Source organism: Somniosus microcephalus, chromosome 13 (assembly GCF_052327205.1).
Source record: "Somniosus microcephalus isolate GS21.2 chromosome 13, FLI_Smic_1.0, whole genome shotgun sequence".
Lineage (NCBI taxonomy): Eukaryota > Metazoa > Chordata > Chondrichthyes > Squaliformes > Somniosidae > Somniosus > Somniosus microcephalus.
In genome coordinates, this window is record NC_140999.1 from 42,027,982 (window position 1) to 42,048,111 (window position 20,130).

Genomic DNA, 20,130 nt, shown 5'->3' on the forward strand with positions numbered 1-20,130 from the left:
CCCCCGTCGCGCGCGCTCTCCTCCCCCCCGTCGCGCGCGCTCTCCTCCCCCCCGTCGCGCGCGCTCTCCTCCCCCCCGTCGCGCGCGCTCTCCTCCCCCCCGTCGCGCGCGCTCTCCTCCCCCCCGTCGCGCGCGCTCTCCTCCCCCCCGTCGCGCGCGCTCTCCTCCCCCCCGTCGCGCGCGCTCTCCTCCCCCCCCGTCGCGCGCGCTCTCCTCCCCCCCGTCGCGCGCGCTCTCCTCCCCCCCGTCGCGCGCGCTCTCCTCCCCCCCGTCGCGCGCGCTCTCCTCCCCCCCGTCGCGCGCGCTCTCCTCCCCCCCGTCGCGCGCGCTCTCCTCCCCCCCGTCGCGCGCCGCTCTCCTCCCCCCCGTCGCGCGCGCTCTCCTCCCCCCCGTCGCGCGCGCTCTCCTCCCCCCCGTCGCGCGCGCTCTCCTCCCCCCCGTCGCGCGCGCTCTCCTCCCCCCCGTCGCGCGCGCTCTCCTCCCCCCCCCGTCGCGCGCGCTCTCCTCCCCCCCCCCCGTCTCGCGCGCTCTCCTCCCCCCCCCCCCGTCTCGCGCGCTCTCCTCCCCCCCCCCCCGTCTCGCGCGCTCTCCTCCCCCCCCCCGCGTCGCGCGCGCTCTCCTCCCCCCGTCGCGAGCGCTCTCCTCACCCCCCGTCGCGCGCGCTCTCCTCACCCCCCCGTCGCGCGCGCTCTCCTCACCCCCCTTCGCGCGCGCTCTCCTCCCCCCCCCCCCGTCGCGCGCGCTCTCCTCCCCCCCCGCCGCGCGCGCTCTCCTCCCCTCCAGTCGCGCGCGCTCTTCCAACAACAACATGCCCTCGAAAAAGCCTCGGCACCGCCGGGCACTCCAATGCCTCTCTCGCTAATATATGTATTATAGATAGAGAGAAGTACTTTGAATAACCGTAACAGTGGTGGTATTTGAGCCAATAAAGTTTTTCATATTTTTTTAAACCACGTGAGAGCAGAACCTAAACTCATTAACATTGATGTGAGTCAGCTTCAATTATTCATGTTAATTAAAGTGTCTCAAGCTGTTGGTAACGAACTCTTCTAGTCCAATTTCCCCCAGTTAGTCTGTGACATGGTAAGCTTATCCCTCCTTTCTCTCCTCTACATTGCTATGGCTTTCAACATGGTTGACCACCACATATTCTCTTCCACCACTTTTGCCATGATCCAGCTCCATCAAACTGCCATTGCACAGTACCATTCTCAGTGCATATCTAGCAATGACTTCTCCCACCCCCACATTCCCCCAAGGATGTATCGTTGGCCACCTTTTCTTCCGATCCCTCGTGTCAGCCGTGGCTCCGTTGGCCTCTGAGTCAGAAGGCTGTGGGTTCAAGTCCCACTCCAGAGACTTGAGCACGAAAATCTAGGCTGACACCCCAGTGCAGTTCAGAGGGAGTGCTGCACTGTCGGAGATGCCGTCTTTCAGATGAGACGTTAAACCGAGGCCCCGTCTGCCCTCAGGTGGACATAAAAGATCCCACGGCACTATTTCGAAGAAGAGCGGGGGAGTTATCCCTGGTGTCCTGGCTAATATTTATCCCTCAATCAACATCACCAAAACAGATTATCTGGTCATTATCACATTGCTGTTTGTGGGAGCTTGCTGTGCGCAAATTGGCTGCCGCGTTTCCCACATTATAACAGTAACTCCACTTCAAAAAGTACTTCATTGGCTGTAAAGCGCTTTGAGACGTCCGTTGGTCGTGAAAGGCGCTATATAAATGCAAGTTTTTTTTTCTATTATCTATAGGCTTGGGGTCAGCTACCATATGTATGCTGGTGACACGCAGCTGTATCTCTCTACCACGTCCCTGACCCAGTGACTGCCTCTGTGATATCAGACTGCTTAATTGAGATCAATTTGCGGATGAGCCAGAACCACCTCCAATTAAATATTGTGGAGCTAAGCAATAGTCTTCACAACCTTACCACTGACTCTCTTTACCCCCCCCCCCGCCACTCCTTCCTGGGCTGTTTGCTTAAGCTGAACCACACTGTGCGCATCCTTAGCGTTCTGTCCAACTTTGTGAGCTGAGCTTCAAACTCAAAATCCTATCCATCATCACAACCGCTTCCTTCCACCGTCAAGATATGTTATCTGCCTGTGCCCTACCTAATCCCACTGCCCTCTCCCCAAAACCCCTTTCCACGTCATTGCTGCCTGCAGACTCAATTTCTCCAGTGCCCTCTTTGCCAACCTCCAATTCATCCAAAATTCCACAACTAGCTTCCTGTCCCACTCGCCTTTCACCCTTGCCCTCACTGACCTACCCTGGCTCACTGCCTCCCCAGCACTTGGAGTTAAAATCCCCTTCCTCAATCAATAGCACTGGAATATTCCAACAAACCGCGCTCCAAAAACAAGTGAACAGAAAAGCAGAGCTTTAAAGAAGTGTTAAAACGCGTGATATTTCAAATTGAAAGGGGTGCAGACCTTACTGCTTATACATTTTAAACTGTTGCAGGGCTTAGATTATTTAACAGTTCCCCTGTCTATATCTCTAATACACACAAGTTTCCAGATTGTTGTTTACTGTACCACACACCGCCTCAAGATGCTGATTCTGCAGTAAATTTCTGGCAAACAGTTATTGTCTTGCCAATTTCCAGAATAATAAAGTTAGGAAATGAGCTGCATTTTGTCCCCTTAGAGCAACAATGGCTGTTTGATGGAGATGCTGCGGTAATTTTCAATGCTAAAATTTAGCGTTAGAATCTTGTTTGGGTTTTTCTGTCAACTTGCTCAAACAATGATTGGCTTCCAGAATATATTTCTTCTTAATCAGGTTAACTAAAGTATTTGCTGATTTGCTTTCTCGGAGGGATTTATCCTGGTTCCATGGATCTTTGACAAAAGAAAAATAATTTTCGATCAATGAAAGTAAAAGCTTGGATTTAGACTTAAATTTAATTTTGTTTTTTCATGCTGACTCAGGTTCTGTATTTATGGAGCTCGTTATGTTTCAAAAAGCGAGAGTGAAATTTAAGTGCGGTCTGTAAATTTGGCCGTTTGTACCCCATTATAATTTGCAGACCTCAGATCAATATATTTTATTCCTTCCGATCCCATGTTCTCTCCATCTCCAAGACCACCTACTTCCACTTGCCATCTCTGCCCCTGCCTCAGCCCATCTGCTGCTGAAACTCTCATCCTTGCCATTGTTACCTCTAGACTTGACGATTCCAATGCCCTCCTGGCCGGCCTCCCATCTTCCACCCTCCATAAACTTGAGCTGATCCAAAACTCTGTTCGTATCCTAACTCGCACCAAGTCCCATTCACCCATCACCCCTGCGCTCGCTGACCAACATTGGCTCCTGGTTAAGCAAAGCCTCGATTTAAAAATTCTCAACCCTGTGTTCAAATGCTCCATGGTCTCGCCCCTCCCTATCTCTGTAACCTCCTTCAGCCCTACAACCCCCCCCCCCCCCCCCCCCCGAGATTTCTGCGCTCCTCCAATTCTGGCCTATTGCGCATCCTAGATTTTCATCGCTCCACTATTAGTGGGTGTGTCTTCAGCTGCCTAGGACCTAGGCTCTGGAATTCCCTCCCTAAACCTCTCCACCTCTACTCTCTCCTGCTTTAAGACACTCCTTAAAACCTCTTTAACTAAGCTTTTCATCATCTGTCCTGATATCTCTTTATGTGGCTCGGTGTCAACTTTTATCTGATGACGCTTCTGTGAAGTGCATTGGGATGCTTTTACTACGCTAAAGGTGTTATATGAATGCAAGTTGTTGTATATTATTAATAATCTCAGCTAAATGACTGAAATCCATAGTGCAGTACATTGCCGCGGTTGAAAAAAAGTAGACGAGGTAAATCAGGGAGTTGTGGTTCCTTGCCACCAAACTTGGTTTTTAAAAGCTTGTAGGTTTAGGAAGAAAGAAAGAAGGACATAGAATCATAGAAAGTTACAGCACGGAAGGGGGCCATTTCGGCCCATCGTGTCTGCGCTGGCCAACAAAGAGCTATCCAGCCTAATCCCACTACGCTGCTCTTAGTCCGTAGCCCTGCAGGTTAGAGCATCCCAAGTGCACATCCAAGTACTTTTTAAATGTGGTTAAGGTTCCTGCCTCTACCACCCTTTCAGGCAGTGAGTTCCAGACTCCCACAACCCTCTGGGTGAAGAAATTTCCCCTCAAACCCCCTCTAAACCTTCCACCAATTACTTTAAATCTGTGCCCCCTGCTTTTTGACCCCTCTGCTAAGGGAAATAGGTCCTTTCTATCCACTTTATGCCCCTCATAATTTTATACACCTCAATAAGGTCTGTGCTCAGCCTCCTCTGTTCCAAGGAAAACAAACCCAGCCTATCCAGTCTTTCCTCATAGCTAAGATCCTCTACTCCTGGCAACATCCTTGTAAATCTCCTCTGTACTATCTCTAGTGCAATCACATCTTTCCTGTAATGTGGTGACCAGAACTGCACGCAGTACTCTAGCTGAGGCCTAGCTAGTGTTTTATACAGTTGAAGCATAACCCCCCTGCTCTTGTATTCTATGCCACGGCTAATAAAGTCAAGCATTCCGTATGCCGCCTTAACCACCTTATCTACTTGGCCTGCTACCTTCAGGGATCTGTGGACATGCACTCCAAGGTCCCTTTGTTCCTGTACACTACTCAATGTCCTACCATTTAATGTGTATTCCCTTTCCTTGTTAGCCCTCCCCAAATTCATTACCTCACACTTCTCCGAATTGCATTCCATTTGCCACTGTTCTGCCCACCTGACCAATTTATTGATATCTTCCTGCAGTCTACAGCTTCCTTCTTCAGTATCAACCACACAGCTGATTTTAGTATCATCTGCAAACTTCTTAATCATACCCACTATATTCAAATCAAGATCGTTGATATATACCACAAAAAGCAAGGGACCTAGTACTGAGCCCTGCGGAACCCCACTGGAAACAGCCTTCCAGTCACAAAAACACCCATCAACCATTACCCTCTGCTTCCTGGCTCCGAGCCAGTTTTGAATCCAACTTGACACTTTGCCCTGGATTCCATGGGCTTTTAACTTCGTGACCAGTCTGCCATGTGGAAGCTTATCAAATGCCTTGCTAAAGTCCATATAAACTACATCAAACGCACTACCCTCATCTACCCTCCTTGTTACCACCTCAAAAATTCAATCAAGTTTGTCAGACACGACCTTCCCTTAACAAATCCGTGCTGACTATCCTTGATTAATCCGTGTCTTTCTAAATGAAGATTTATCCTGTCCTTCGGAATTCTTTCCAATAATTTTCCCACCACTGAGGTTAGGCTGACTGGCCTGTAATTACTCGGTCTATCCTTTTCTTCCTTTTTAAACGAGGGTACCAGATTAGCAATCCTCCAGCCCTCCGGCACCACACCTGAAGCCAGAGAGGATTGAAAAATGATTGTCAGGGCCTCTGCTATTTCCTCTTTTGCTTCGCTTAACAGCCTGGGATACATTTCATCCGGGCCTGGGGATTTATCTACTTTTAAAGCTGCTAAACCCCTTAATACTTCCTCTCTCACTATGTTTATTTCATCTAATATTTCACACCCCTCCCCCCTGATAGCAATGCCTGCTTCGCCCCTCTCCTTTGTGAAAACAGACGTAAAGTATTCATTAAGAACCCTACCGACGTCTCCTGCCTCCACACATAGATTGCCCTCATGATCTCTAATAGGCCCTACCCTTTCTTTAGTTATCCTCTTACTCTTGACATATTTATAAAACATCTTTGGGTTTTCCTTGATTTTACTTGCCAAGAATTTTTCATGTTCTCTTTGCTTTCCTAGTATTCTTTTTAATTGCACCCCTGCACTTTCTGTACTCTAAAGATTCTGGAGTATTTAGCCCTTGGTATCTCTCATACGCCTCCCTTTTTTTCCTCTATAAGTAAAACAAAACATTTGGCCACACCTTCTACTTTTTCCCCTGCGAGGGTGATCCGTATCGCTTCCATGACTGGCCCCTACCCGCCCTGCAGCTCCTCCTCAATGGGACCCCAGTGGCTGCAGCAAGGCTGGGGGAAGGCTGCTGAGGGTCAGATGATGAGACGGCAGATGCCCTTGGGGGTCGGCCTGGACCAGCTCTGGGACTGGAGGGGCCGGCTGCTGACTGCTCCAACTCTGCTTGGGCGGCAGCAGTCTGTCCAACAGCTGGTGGCAGCTGCAATGGAGGAGTGACAGTGTTGGCTGCAGGAATGCTGCCAACCTGACAGATCACAGGCACTCCCTGGTCGGCTGAGACATTGGCACGCGCACGGGCCAGCACTGCAGCATGCGCAGCAATCTGCTGAGGCACAGACTGCTGGGCTGCTGCGGCACAGCGAGTGCCCCGGCGATGCCTGGCCGATCCAGCGAGTGTGGCAGCAGTTAGTGCCCGTGTGGCCCTGGTCTGTGTCTGCATGACAGCAGCCAGTGAATGCACAGCATGACTGAGCACTTGGCTAGAAGCCGCCTGTGAAGCAGCGAAGTCCTGCTGACTCCTAGCCTGTGCTGCCGCGATGTCCTGCAGACTCCTGGCCTGTACTGCACTGAATTGTTGCAGACTCCTGGCCTGTGCTGCACTGAATTGTTGCAGACTCCTGGCCTGTGCTGCCCCGAATTCCTGCACAATCCTTGCCAGTGACTCTATGGAGTCAGGCACCCTTGCCACTGCAGCCATGAGCTCAGTGTGCCTGCGCTCAGCCTGGGCGCCCATTTCCGCTAGGAGCCGCACCTCCTCTGCGCTCACCGTAGCAGGACTGGAGGCCGCACTCACCCTCCGGGGAGAAGGCCGCCGAGCTTCCCCACCCCTCCCGCATTGCTGCAGCCCGCTGGTCCCCGGAGCTTCACTATCCTCCGACCCTTCCCCCCCTGCTCCCCCCCAGGGAAGACGTGTCACCATCATGGCCATGGGCTGCCTCGGCTGAGGGTGTCCCTGATGGGCTGGCTTCCTCTTCCTCCTCCTCTATGTCTGACTCGGACACAGTGCCAGCTTGAGGGGCCGCCTCCTCACCTGGCAAGTCACCATCTGAAAGCAGGGAGGCACAAGAGTTGCTTTAGAGTGAGGACAGGGCGGCAGCGAGGGAGGCATGAGTGCTGCTGTGCACTGCATTGGTTCGATAGTGGCAAAGGATGCTGGCGTGAGGCGCAAGTGGAAAGGGAGAGGTCAAAAAGGTGATGACCTTACCATTGGTGCCCAGAACAGGGTCAGCATCTCCAGTGGCGACGGGGCCACTCAGCCGGCCTGCCATGATCCGCTCCACTCGCTGCTCGAGGTCGCTCAGCTGTTTCAGGTCAGGACGGCCTCCCCCGGTCTGTCGCTGCTGTCTTCTGTTATGCGCCAGCTTGGCCTGCAAGAGAAAAGACCGCCTCTAAATACAGTGTCAAGCACTGATCTTGCCCGCACTGCCTCCCATGGTCGAATAGCCCTGACAGTGTCTAAAGTCCTGATTGCGCAAGTGCTTTTCATGACAGTCCCATAGCTGCTGGATGAGGGCTGGCCATTAGGGCTTTCAGACCTGTTTGGCCATAAAGTGAGGTGCACATGCAGGGATGAGGAGGATACGGGAAAGGGTACTCACCCTGACAACCCGAGTGAGGTCGTTGAATTTTTTCCGGCACTGGGTTGGTGTCCTGCCAACCACGCTGTTGGACGTGACCCTGTTTGCCACATCCCTCCATGCTTTCCGATATTCGCCGGGCAGCGGCCTCCTGCCACCCTCAGGGAAGAGGATATGGCGCCTGCGGTCCACTGCGCCAACCAGCAGCCTCAGGTCACCCTCGACGAAGCGCTGTGCTCTCTCCCTGGCCTTCTCCATTCTCCTGGGTGTGGAGCTGTTCCAGAAGCAGTGTTCAGGCCTTGCCTTAGGGCTGCAGTGTGCAGGGCGTGGCAGCCAAGCAATTCCACCCTCCCCCTTTAAGTGCTGACCGGCGCCTGACTGTCTGCCCTCAATGAGCACCTCGCCACACCTGCGCTGCGCCCGCCTTTGGTGTTTGCGCCCCGGATCGCCGGCTTAGCGCCTAATGATAGTTGTGCATCGCCTGCTTTAGCGCAGCAGCAACCTCTTGGGGCGATGCAACTGAATATCGGCGAAGGTGGCGCAAAAGTTAGCGAACGCCATGCTGTAGCGCCCCAAACGTGGCTATACTGAATTTCTAGGCCTTCCAGCTCTTAATTTAAACCAATGCCCAAGATAAAGAGAGAAATACTGACCAACCAATCACTTCCTTGCTTTCCTGTGATGTCACTCCTTGTTTTTGTTGTCGGGTCCGCTGCCTCCACTCTCGGGCCTTGCTCTGCCGCGCTCTTTATATCCTCCGGCTCCGCTCTCGCTCCCTCTCAGGTCCGCTGCCTCCGGACAGAGATAAAGAGTTCCACTGTTTTGTGATCCTGAGGGGAAAAAAGGAGCTGGAGTCGGGGTAGTTTGCTGACATTAATTCTCTTTATATCTGTCTGGCAGCTGTTTATGGCAAACAGTTTGATAAAATTGGGATTCATCTCTATTCTTCATCCAGTTCCAAATGTGGGCTCTGTAAATTCAAATATTTAATTCGCCCAGATCAACAACATGCAGATTTTACATTTCCCTGCATTGAAACAGTGACTACACCTCAGAACTACTTCATTGACTCTGAAATGTTTTGGGACTTGAGGCTGTGACAGGCACTATATAGATAACTGCAAGCTATTTCTTTATGGTGCAGTGGGGGCAATGGGGACAGTGTGCATGTTTCTATCAAGGCTGGAATTCTAACCACAGTCCCCCAGCCTACAGCACTATGTACTGACAGGTTGTTTCTAATAAGCTGCCATCTTGTCCTTGGAGCACAGCAGCATTGTGTTGGCATCGACCCCATTTGGCAAAAAAAAATTTGCTCTTGGTTCTCCAATGACTCAGTGGGTTAATGATCCGGAAAGATTTAGAAGCACAGAGCAGCAAAGTCACAGCTTCCATGCTAGTCTTCCACACAAATTCAGCTGGGCAAGTGGTAGGAGTGTTACAATTCGCCTCAGCATCCTGAGTGATGGAAAGGGAAAACCAGCCAGTGGTCTAGCTCCTGATCACTATTTAGTGACCTGCTGGGAGGTGCGTGCATTAGATGTTGGGTGAGGGCAGTAATGGACTTCTCTCCAATGCCCTCCACAGTCATACAGCCTTCCGACAGTGACCGTCTTGGCTCACACATGAAAGTGACCACTTGGGAGAGGTCCCAATGGCAGGGCTCCAGCCCCCATGGGACTGTAACCCACATACAATCAGTAGGATGGGATGTAAAAGAAAAGCATGCCCTGATCAAGCTGTTGATCGGCGCAGGGTTTAAAAGATTAAAATCCTGCACTGGCACATCTTACAACAGTGTCAACATTGATCTGGAGAGCATTTAATTGTGTTTGTCCTGCAGTGTCTCGCAATTTAATTGATGATTCTATGAATATCCAATTCATTAGAAATCCAATACCAGCAGCAGTCCTGTGCCACAGGTCGTAAACTACCACCTATCAGACAGGCAACATAAAAGCACTGCTAGATTGTACGTAGTGATCAGTGTGGGTAAGTAAGTTGCTTGTCTTTCTGCTTCACCATTAGCTGTACATAATTGGTGGAAACCTATCCGGGGGTAGTTTTTTTTAAATTCATTCATGGGATGTGGGCGCCGCTGGCAAGGCCAGCATTTATTGCCCATCCCTAGTTGCCCTTGAGAAGGTGGTGGTGAGCCGCCTTCTTGAACCGCTGCAGTCCGTGAGGTGAAGTTTACTCCCACAGTGCTGTTAGGTAGGGAGTTCCAGGATTTTGACCCAGTGACGATGAAGGAACAGCAATATACTTCCAAGTCAGGATGGTGTGTGACTTAGAAGGGAACTTGGAGGTGGTGGTGTTCCCATGCACCTGCTGCCCTCGTCTTTCTAGGTGGTAGATGTCGCGGGTTTGGGAGGTGCTGCCGAAGAAGACTTGGCGAGTTGCTGCAGTGCATCTTGTAGATGGTACACACTGCAGCCACGGTACGCCGGTGGTGGAGGGGTGCCAATCAAGCGGGCTGCTTTGTCTTGGATGATGTCGAACTTCTTGAGTGTTGTTGGAGCTGCACTCATCCAGGCAAGTGGAGGGTATTCCATCACACTCCTGACTTGTGCCTTGTAGATGGTGGAAGGGCTTTGGGGAATCAGGAGGTGAGACACTCGCCGCAGAATAGAAACATAGAAGATAGGAGCAGGAGTAGGCCATTCGGCCCCTCGAGCCTGCTCCGCCATTTAAATTCAGTACCCTGTCCCTGCTTTCTCCCCATATCCCTTGATCCCTTTAGCCTTAATAAATATATCTAACTCATTCTTGAATATATTTAATGAATTGGCCTCAACTGCCTTTTGTGGTAGAGAATTCCACAGGTTCACCACTCTCTGGGTGAAGAAATTCCTCCTCATCTCTGTCCTAAATGGCTTACCCCTTATCTTTAGACTGTGACCCCTGGTTCTGGGAACATCCTTCCTGCATCTAGTCTGTCTAGTCCTGTTAGAATTTTATAAGTTTCAGTGAGATCCCCTCTCATTCTTCTAAACTCCAGCGAATATAAGCCCAACTTCTAAACTCCAGCGAATATAAGCCCAATCGACCCAATCTCTCCTCATACGTTATTCCTGCCATCCCAGGTATCAGTCTGGTGAATCTTCGCTGCACTCCCTCCATGGCAAGAACATCCTTCCTCAAATAAGGCGACCAAAACTGCACACAATACTCGAATCCTCTCGCTATGAAGGCCAACATACCATTTGCCTTCTTAACCGCCTGCTGCACCTGCATGCTTAACTTCAGCAACTAGTGTACACTTCCCCTTCTCCCAATCTATTGCCGTTCAGATAATAATCTGCCTTCCTGTTTTTGCCAACAAAGTGGATAACCTCGCATTTATCCACATTATACTGCATCTGCCATGCATCTGCCCAATCACCCAACCTGTCCAAATCATACTGGAGTTTCTCGGCATCCTCCTCACAGCACACTCGCCCACCCAGCTTTGACTTCACCAATCTTTTTCTCTTCATATATCTACAGAAGCTTTTACAGTCAGTTTTTATGTTCCCTGAAAGCTTACTCTCATACTCTATTTTCCCCCTCTTAATTACAGGAAACTTTGTGATATCCGGCACCGACTGGATCGAGCTGTTGCCGTCCCATCAAAACTGACGGACAAACCAGCGCTATGTTAAAACATAGCTCCGTATCTAGCAACAAACCTTGTTGCTTAGCAACAGCTTCTAAACAGTCAGCCATACCTTGCAAGCGTCTATGTAGCTAAGCAACAGCTTCAGCTAGACCTTGCAGAGCCTGACTGGTGGAAAAAAAGCAACGAAAAGAAAAAAAACCTAACGAAACGGCTCCTGATTTTTGCCGGTGGATCGAGCATTCCGGACAGTTAACCTCCGGATAAACCAAAGTTTCCTGTAATCCCTTTGTCCTCCTTTGCTGAATCCTAAACTGCTCCCAATCCTCAGGTTTGCTGCTTTTTCTGGCCAATTTATATGTCCTCTCCTTGGATCTTATGCTATCCCTAATTTCCCTTGTTAGCCACGGTTGAGTCACCTTTTTTGTTTTATTTTTATGCCAAACAGGGATGAACAAATTCTGTAGTTCATCCATGCGATCTTTAAATGTTTGCCATTGCCTATCCACTGTCAACCCTTTAAGTAACATTCCCAATCCATCCTAGCCAACTTGCGCCTCGTACCATCGTAGTTTCCTTTATTTAAATTCAGGACCCTAGTCTGAGTCAACTACTTCATTCTCCATTTTAATGAAGAATTCTATCATATTATGATCGCTCCTCCCCAAGGGGCTTCGCACAACAAGATTGCTAATTAATCCTTTCTCATTACATAATACCCAGTCTAAGATGGCCTGATCTCTAGTTGGTTCCTCGACATATTGGTCCAGGAAACCATCCCGTATACGCTTCAGGAATTCCTCCTCCACAGTATTGTTACTAATTTGGTTAGCCCAATCTATATGTAGATTAAAGTCACCCGTGATAACTGCTGTGCCCTTATTGCACGCGTCTCTAATTTCCCATTTAATGCCACCCCCAACCTCCGCATTACTGTTTGGGGGTCTGTATACAACTCCCACTAACGTTTTCTGCCCCTTGGTATTTCTCAGCTCTACCCATACAGATTCCACATCATCAGAGCTAATATCCTATCTTACTATACTCAGCCTCTGACCTGCTCTAGTTGCCACAGTATTTATGTGGCTGGCCCAGTTAAGTTTCTGGTCAATGGTAACCCTCCAGGATATTGATGGTGGGGGATTCGGCGATGGTAATGCCGTTGAATGTCAAGGGTCGGTGGTTAGACTCTCGCTTGTTGGAGATAGTCATGCCTGGCACTTGTGTGGTGCGAATGTTACCTCCAACTTATCAGCCCGTCGTTCAGGTTTTGCTGCATGCAGACATGGTCTGCTTCACTATCTGAGAAGCTGCAAATGGCACTGAACACTGCAGTCATCAGCGAACATCCCCACTTCTGACTTATGATGGAGGGACGGTCATTCATGAAGCAGCTGAAGATGGTTGGGCCTAGGACACTGCCCTGAGGAACTCCTGCAGCGATGTCCTGAGGCTGTGATGATTGACCTCCAACCACCATGACCATCTTCCTTTCTGCTAGGTATGACTCCAGCCAGTGGAGAATTTTCCCCCCAATTCCCATTGACTTCAGTTTTACTAGGGCTCCTTGATACCACACTCGGTCAAATGCTGCCTTGATGTCAAGGGCAGTCACTCTCACCTCACCTCTGGAATTCAGCTTTTTTGTCCATGTTTGGACCAAGGCTGTAATGAGGTCTGGAGCTGAGTGGTCCTGGCGGAGCCCAAACGGCATCAGTGAACAGGTCAGTGCTGCTTGATAGCGCTGTTGACGACACCTTCCATCACTTTGCTGATGATTGATAGTAGACTGATGGGCAATAATTGGCCGGTTTAGATTTGTTCTGCTTTTTGTGGACAGGATACACCTGGGCAGTTTTCCACATTGTCGGACAGATGCCAGTGTTATAGCTGTACTGGAACAGCTTGGCTAGAGGTGTGGCTAGTTCTGGAGCACAAGTCTTCAGCACAACAGCCGAGATGTTTTCTGGGTCCACAGCCTTTGCGCTCAGCCGTTTCTTGATATCACGTGGAGTGAATCGAATTGGCTGAAGACTGGCTTCTGTGGTGGTGGGGACCTCAGGAGGAGGCCAATATGAATCATCCACTCGGCACTTCTGGCTGAAGATGGTTACAAATGCTTCAGCTTTGTCTTTTGCACTCACGCGCTGGGCTCCACCATCATTGAGGATGGGGATATTCATGGAGCCTCCTCCTCCCGTTCGTTGTTTAATGGTCCACCACCATTCACGACTGGATGTGGCAGGACTGCAGAGCTTTGATCTGAGCTGTTTATTGTGGGATCACTTAGCTCTCTCTATAGCTTGCTGCTTCTGCTTTTTAGCATGCATGTCCTGTGTTGCAGCTTCCCCAGGTTGGCACTACAATTTTAGGTATGCCTGGTGCTGCTCCTGACATGCTCTCCTACACTCCTTATTGAACCAGGACTGGTCCCCTGGCTTGATGGTAGTGGTAGAGTGAGGGATATGCCGGGCCATGCGGTTACAGATTGTGGTGGAATACAATTCTGCTGCTACTGATGGCCCACAGCACCTCATAGATGCCCAGTTTTGAGCTGCTAGATCTGTTCTGAATCTATCCCATTTAGCATGGTGGTAGTGCCACACAACACGATGGAGTTGTGGCAATCATCCCAGCAGACTGGTGGAAGTCAGGAGGAAGTCCAATAAACAAACACTGCACGTATTACCCAGCGGCAGTTTCTGCCCCAGTTTTGCGGTTGATGCACGTTTTTGGAGGGCAATAAGTTTTGAGCCCATTTTTCCATATCTTCTTGCTATGGTTTTGATGACATTGGCGACTCCACCCCCTACCCCGAACCAATCCCATGTCTCATCACAACTGGTATCATTCCTGTGCTTTTTTTTTTTAATCTCCTTTTAATTTTCTCTGCTCCTGTCCTAAAGCCACAGGCACTGCCCCCACGCCAAAATAGGGCACCCTGAGCCCAGACAGTGAGCTTCAGCGGGCTATGCATTTGTGGATGCAATCACAATCAAACCTGATCTATTTCTCACCCGACCGCTGCACACAGGCATTTTCCAGCAGGGATGGTGATCAGGAGCAGGAGCTCTGCCTTATGTTTTTTTTTCCCCCCCTCCCTTTCCTAGGGTTTTTCCTCGAGTGAAAAGAACACTTTCTCATTTCACTGTTTTCTGTTGGAATCTATGGTGCAGGTGAAACTTCAGGTACAGAAATAGTGATACTTTTATGGAAAATTGCTTTGAATGTTTTGGACATTTTACTGAAGCAGTGTCCCGAGCATTTCTGTAAAACATGTAATGGTGGGTGAGAGGGTGTTGTCAACTTGGACTATGAAATACACTTGGCAGTAAAGTTACAGATTCTGTCCTTCCAAACATGGGCTGTGCCTAGAGAGAACGTTTTGAGCTGCAATATTAGTGGTTGCACATCTCATTGGTGATGGCAGAGAGTGAGATAAATTTAAGGGGGTGAGTTCAGAGTATCACACAAGAAGCATACTGCACAGTGTTAAAGTGAATTGGGTTAAGTGTGATTTATTTTTCTCTTTCCCCCCCCCCCCTCTGTTGTGTATTAGTGCCAACACATTTAATTAGCCCAGTTACAGCACTGTTAATAGTGCAGGCATCTGTTGTTCCCGCCTTTCATTGTTATTCTGCCACTCTGACTAAAATGAGCAGGGATGAAGACAACATTTGACTTAGCTGTGATGGTCTCCCATGGTTAAATAGCACTTGCTATGTAGACTCTTATATGAAGAATGCCATTTAAGTGAGTTATGGGAGAGTGACTGGTGATCATGAAACAGTACCCTAGCAAGAGTCAGTGCTTTCAGGAGAGGAAGGGGAGAAACAGGTTTAGGATTTTTGTTTCCTACATACACACCAAAAATATTCTGTCATGTTTTTGTGTTTCTTTACTCTTTTTTTACGTTGGATACCTTTGTCTTGCATATTTCAGGCTATTCTTATAGCTGAGTTGCAGCGACTGTTCTCCCATGCCAGGTAGCACTACACTAGACTTCGGCATATGCCAAACAAGTTTATTAAATAGTAAAAAAAAAAATAAGCAAATAATAATGCTAACACAATATATATTTTTACAATAGTTAAGATTCGCTAGCAGGAATTGTCTGCAAAACTCATGTTTATAGCTGACATCAGCAGATTTGTACATTTACACACTGACATTGTGGGAAAGCAGAGGGTTTAAGAGCCCTTTCCTTTCCCAGCATTTGACCAAATAAATCTTCATGGATTTCATCCGGGGACAATTGGGAAGGAAGCCTGATTTCCACTAAAGTGCCGTTTATTTGGCAAAAAAAGGTAGCAAGTATTAACGGTACAGAGTTCTGCGTCCATTGATGTTAAATACTGGGGTTTTCTTCTTTTCTCCTTGTGCTCCCCTCCCCATCAGTTTTCTGCCCTCTTTTGAAGGTGTAGACTCCATGGAAACAATTTCAGAGACTGGCAGCCCTCTAACACCTTGCCCAATTCAGCATTTTTCATGTGAGCTCAGACAGATGGGTGGAGGGTCATCGTGTGAGACCCTAATTCTTCTATATTTGACAACCAAAATGTTGGCTTACTGGGCAGCGATCGAGAACAATACTCCCTGATCTTTGTTTTTCCTCCCTTAAACCGTGGACTCGGAGTGGAATTGTAGCTTCCCTGCTGCCACCTTGGCTAGATCTGCTAACTCAGCATAGACCAGGAATGAGGTTTATGTTGGTATTATTAAAAAATAAATTCCAAACAGGCAGCCTTAATAAAGTAGCTGACATTTGGTGCGCTTGCCTGAGACTTTCATTACAAATAGTTCAATTCATAGTTTTCTTAATGAAAAATTGCTAGGAATTATTACCTTCATCAGAATCTAAATAGTGAGACATAGACCTTGATATTTGAGAATCATTAGTTAAATACTACCGTGATAGGCAGCCATGCTGTCATTTAATATAATTACCTCTTCACAGCAATCACTTGAGATTTAATATGAATTATATAATTATGGAGACTTTTTTTTTAAAACAGGAACCATAGCAGAGAGGATGCTCAATGTGATCAGTTATGGAAGATGCCAGAAACCTTATTAACAATTACCTTAACGATTAGATTATACATAGTTTAAAGGGATTGTTAAACTAAATGGAGACCACACAGAATACAGTGAGTAAGCAGACAGTCTCCAGGCTCAGCAGAAGTAAAATCATTTCTAACCCTTAGATTTGGATGCACTTGTGCATGTTATAGTAACCAGAAACCCTTCATGCAAGTATATATTGTGAATGAAACAAAAGAATGAACTTGAACTTATATAGCACTTTATCCTGTTGTCAGGATACCATATAGTGCTTTACAGCCAATTAATTACTTTGAAATGCAGTTCAGTAGACAAACAATATGCACGCAGCAAGATCCCACCAACAGCATTTGAGATAAATTGCCACTTTCTGTTTTTGGTGATACTGGTTGAGGGTGCATGTTGGTCAGGACACTAGGAGAACTCCCTGCTCCTCTTCAAATAGTGTCATGGATCTTTATTGTTTACCTGAACAAGCAGACAGGGCCTCAGTTTAATTTCTCATCCAAAAGGTGATATCTTTAATGATGGAACATTCCTTCAGTACTGCACTAAAGTGTTAGCCTAGATTACATGCTGAGGTATTGCAGTTCTGAGTCACAGGTGAGAATGACTGAGCCAAGCTGATGCGTAAAACGAATTCTACAATCACATGCTTCCAGCTAGGAGCTACACTGAGGGAGTCTATGTTGGTCAATCAGGACTATATAGTTGTAGCAGATTCTCCGACCATTGCTCCCCTCCTCTCTGGCCGGGCAAGTTCATGGAATTAACCTTATATTGTCCTCATTGAAATGAGGAATGTTAATGCAGAGGAATGAGACCCCTTTCCATTATCGACTCTCGTGATCAAGCACTCAATGTCATTATTAGGTCAGGTATTGCACAATAAAGCTCCCTGTACTCTGCTCCAAAGGACACCTTAGTTCCAACCATGCAGCAGTGTGACATCTTTCCACTTCGCCCACTAGCCAAAAGTGCCAAATGCAACTTGTTCTTGTTTGAATATGACCTCCTGTTAACTCCAGGTAGTAAACTGGTGACCAGGTAAGAAAAAATGCATCTCGCATTAGTGAATTATTTTAAATAGAGAGGAATGCTATTTCAGTGGGGTCTTCAATCAAGCAAATATAAATTGGGATTGCCCTAGTAGTTCAGAGTCCAAGTTGGACTGCTTCATGACCCAGTGTGTCCGGGAAGCTACATGAGGCAGTGCACATCTTGACTTGATAAGAGTAGTGACCCAGAAAAAATATAGGAATTGTAAGTCTTGGGAGCGTTGGGGAACAGTGACAGATAATCAAGTTCATCATGATCTGGGACTCAAATACCAATGTCCAGGAACCAGGTATATCATTTTAAAAGGTTAACTTCAAAGAAAATATGGAGTTGCTTAGACAAATTAATTGGGAATTTATTCAACATTTCAGCAGAGGACAAGTGGGACACCTTTAAAGAGATACTTGGAATCAGCCAGTGTAAACTCAACATATGTGATCCCAAATGGATTAACAAATTAATCACAAGCAAAGCAAGGAGGAAGAACAACCTCTACAAACCCTGTTGGGCGAAAAGTGAAGGGGTTCACTGAGATGAATATAGGAAGGTACAGAAACAAGTTAAAAGGGTGGTCAGAGGGCCAGAGAGAGACAGGTTAAAAGCATAGCTGCAGAGGCAAAACATAACAGTAAGACATTCCTTCAGTGCTATAACAGTAAGAGGGCAGTTAGGGAAGAGGTGCTGAAACTAAGGATGAGCACACGATAGATAATGAATGATTAATTCCCCCAAATATTCACTAGGGAGGACATCTATAACCCAGGTAGAATTAACAACTTCAGTATAAATCAGATGGAATGCTCAAAACAAATAAATCCATAAAGGTTTACAGCACAGAAGGAGACAATTTGGCCCATTGTGTTTGTGTCAATTATTTGCTAGAGCAGTCCACAACTAATTCCCATTACCTTCTATCTCCCCATAACCCTATATTTTCCTCTCCTTCAAATATTTACCCAATTTCCCCTTAAATGATACAATGGTCTCTGCCTCAACCATTCTCTGTTGCAAAGTATTCCGTGCTTGAATAATCCTCTGAGTAAAGACATTTATTCTAACGTCAGTCTTCACTCTACGTGACAATTTCAAATTGATGGCCCTTGTCAATGGCTTTCCAACCAGAGGAAATGGTATTTCCCTATTCACTATCAAAACCTTTCATAATATTGAGAGCCTTTATTAAATCTTCTCTTGGCCTTCTCTGCTCCATTAGAAATAGTCCCAGTATCTCCACTCTCTTATAACTATAGTTTCCCATTCTTGGCATCATCCTGCTGAATCTATGCTGTACGTTCTCTATGGTTTTAATGTCCTTTCTATAATAGGACACCACAAAATTGTACACAGTACTCTAATTGTAGCCTAACCATTGCCTTGTACAACTACATCAAGACTCCCTTATTCCTGTACTGTGTGCCCATACTTATAAATTAAAATACTGTTAGCCTTTTTTAATGACTTTATCTACCTGTATCTGCCCCTTCAAGGAGTTATGTATTTGAACCTTTGATCTTTCTGTTCGTCCACACCCTTCAGCAGAAATTCATTGAGTTTTTACTCCGATTCTTTGTTTTTTCTCCAAAAATGTATTACTTCACGCTTCTGCCACCTGTTGCCCAATCCACTAACCTATCTATGACCGTCTGATATCTTTTACTGTTTGCCAAACCCCCTTTTGTGTCATCAGCCAATTTGATGACCTATTGCTCTACCCAAGTCCAGAACATATAAAATTCTTAGAGGGCTTGACAGGGTAGATGTTGAGAGGCTGTTTCCCCGTCTGGAGAGTCTAGATCTAGGGGTCATAATCTCAGGATAAGTGGTCAGCTGTTTAGGACTGAGATAAGGAGAAATTTCTTCTCTAGAGGGTTGTGAATCTTTGGAATTCTCTACCCCAGAGGGCTATGGATGCTCAGTATTGAGTATATTCAAGACTGAGATTGATTGAATGATTTTTGGACTCTAATGGAATCAAGGGATACTGGGTTAAGACGGGGAAGTGGAGTTGAGGTAGCAGATCAGCCATGATGTTATTGAATGGCAGAACAAGCTCAAGGGGGCATATGGCCTACTCCTGCTCCTATTTCATGTACTGTTCCTAAATCACCTGTATATACCAAGAAGTGGGTCCACCATTGATCTCTGGGAGTGCACTTTCAGGCATTCTACATTCCAAGTTTTAACCTTGTTTTCCTTTATATCAACAGTCGATCAGTGTTCTGCATTTTCCTCTCACCATACACCTGTACTTTTGTAAGAAATCTTCCTGTAAGGCACCTTATTGAACATTTTCTGAAACTCAATATACACCACATATACTGCATTTCCTTTTTGTCCAGTTGGTTGGTTGCTTGAAAAAAATGTTATTAAATTTGTCAAACACAATTGGCCATTAACAAACTCATGCTGGCTGCCATAATTTTATCACAAATTATGGAATCTGACAGTTTGTCCACAGCTGATAATTATTCCATATCTTCCTTTGATACGCCTACATTCTCACATCCACCATCATTTGTAAACACTGACACAAGTGCTTGGAATTTCTGCATAAGTTCTCCGCCAGAAGATTGGTGGAGCCCCTGGAGAAACAGCATAAATGGCTAAAATCGGTTGTTTATGCCATTTCCACTGATATTCCACCAAAATTACAGCAGAAGAACCCCATGGAAGTTCTGTCCTAAATTATTTATTTAATATATCCGTGTCATATCTTTATCTGCCATGACTAGATTTATTTTTACATCCTTGAGTGGTCCCACTCTTTCTTTAACTAACTATTCTTTTACTTTTTATGGGCTTATAAAAGCCCTAACGGATTCATTTTAGATTATCCATTAGCTTTATTTCATTTTCCCTTCTAGCCTTC

At 47.1% G+C, this 20,130-nt stretch overlaps 1 protein-coding gene across 2 annotated transcripts in view; it reads left to right on the plus strand.

Annotated features, from left to right (window-relative positions):
- Positions 1–20,130, plus strand: part of wdr18 (WD repeat domain 18) — a 231,301-nt gene that overhangs the window by 199,138 nt on the left and 12,033 nt on the right. Inside the window, exon 9 of one of the 2 annotated variants that reach the window (XM_086004818.1) lies at positions 14,249–14,326. The exons of the other annotated variant lie outside the window; for it this stretch is intronic. Within the exon in view, the coding sequence (XP_085860944.1) occupies positions 14,249–14,326 (78 nt within the window). The remainder of the gene's footprint in view (positions 1–14,248; positions 14,327–20,130) is intronic. 2 annotated transcript variants of the gene reach the window in all.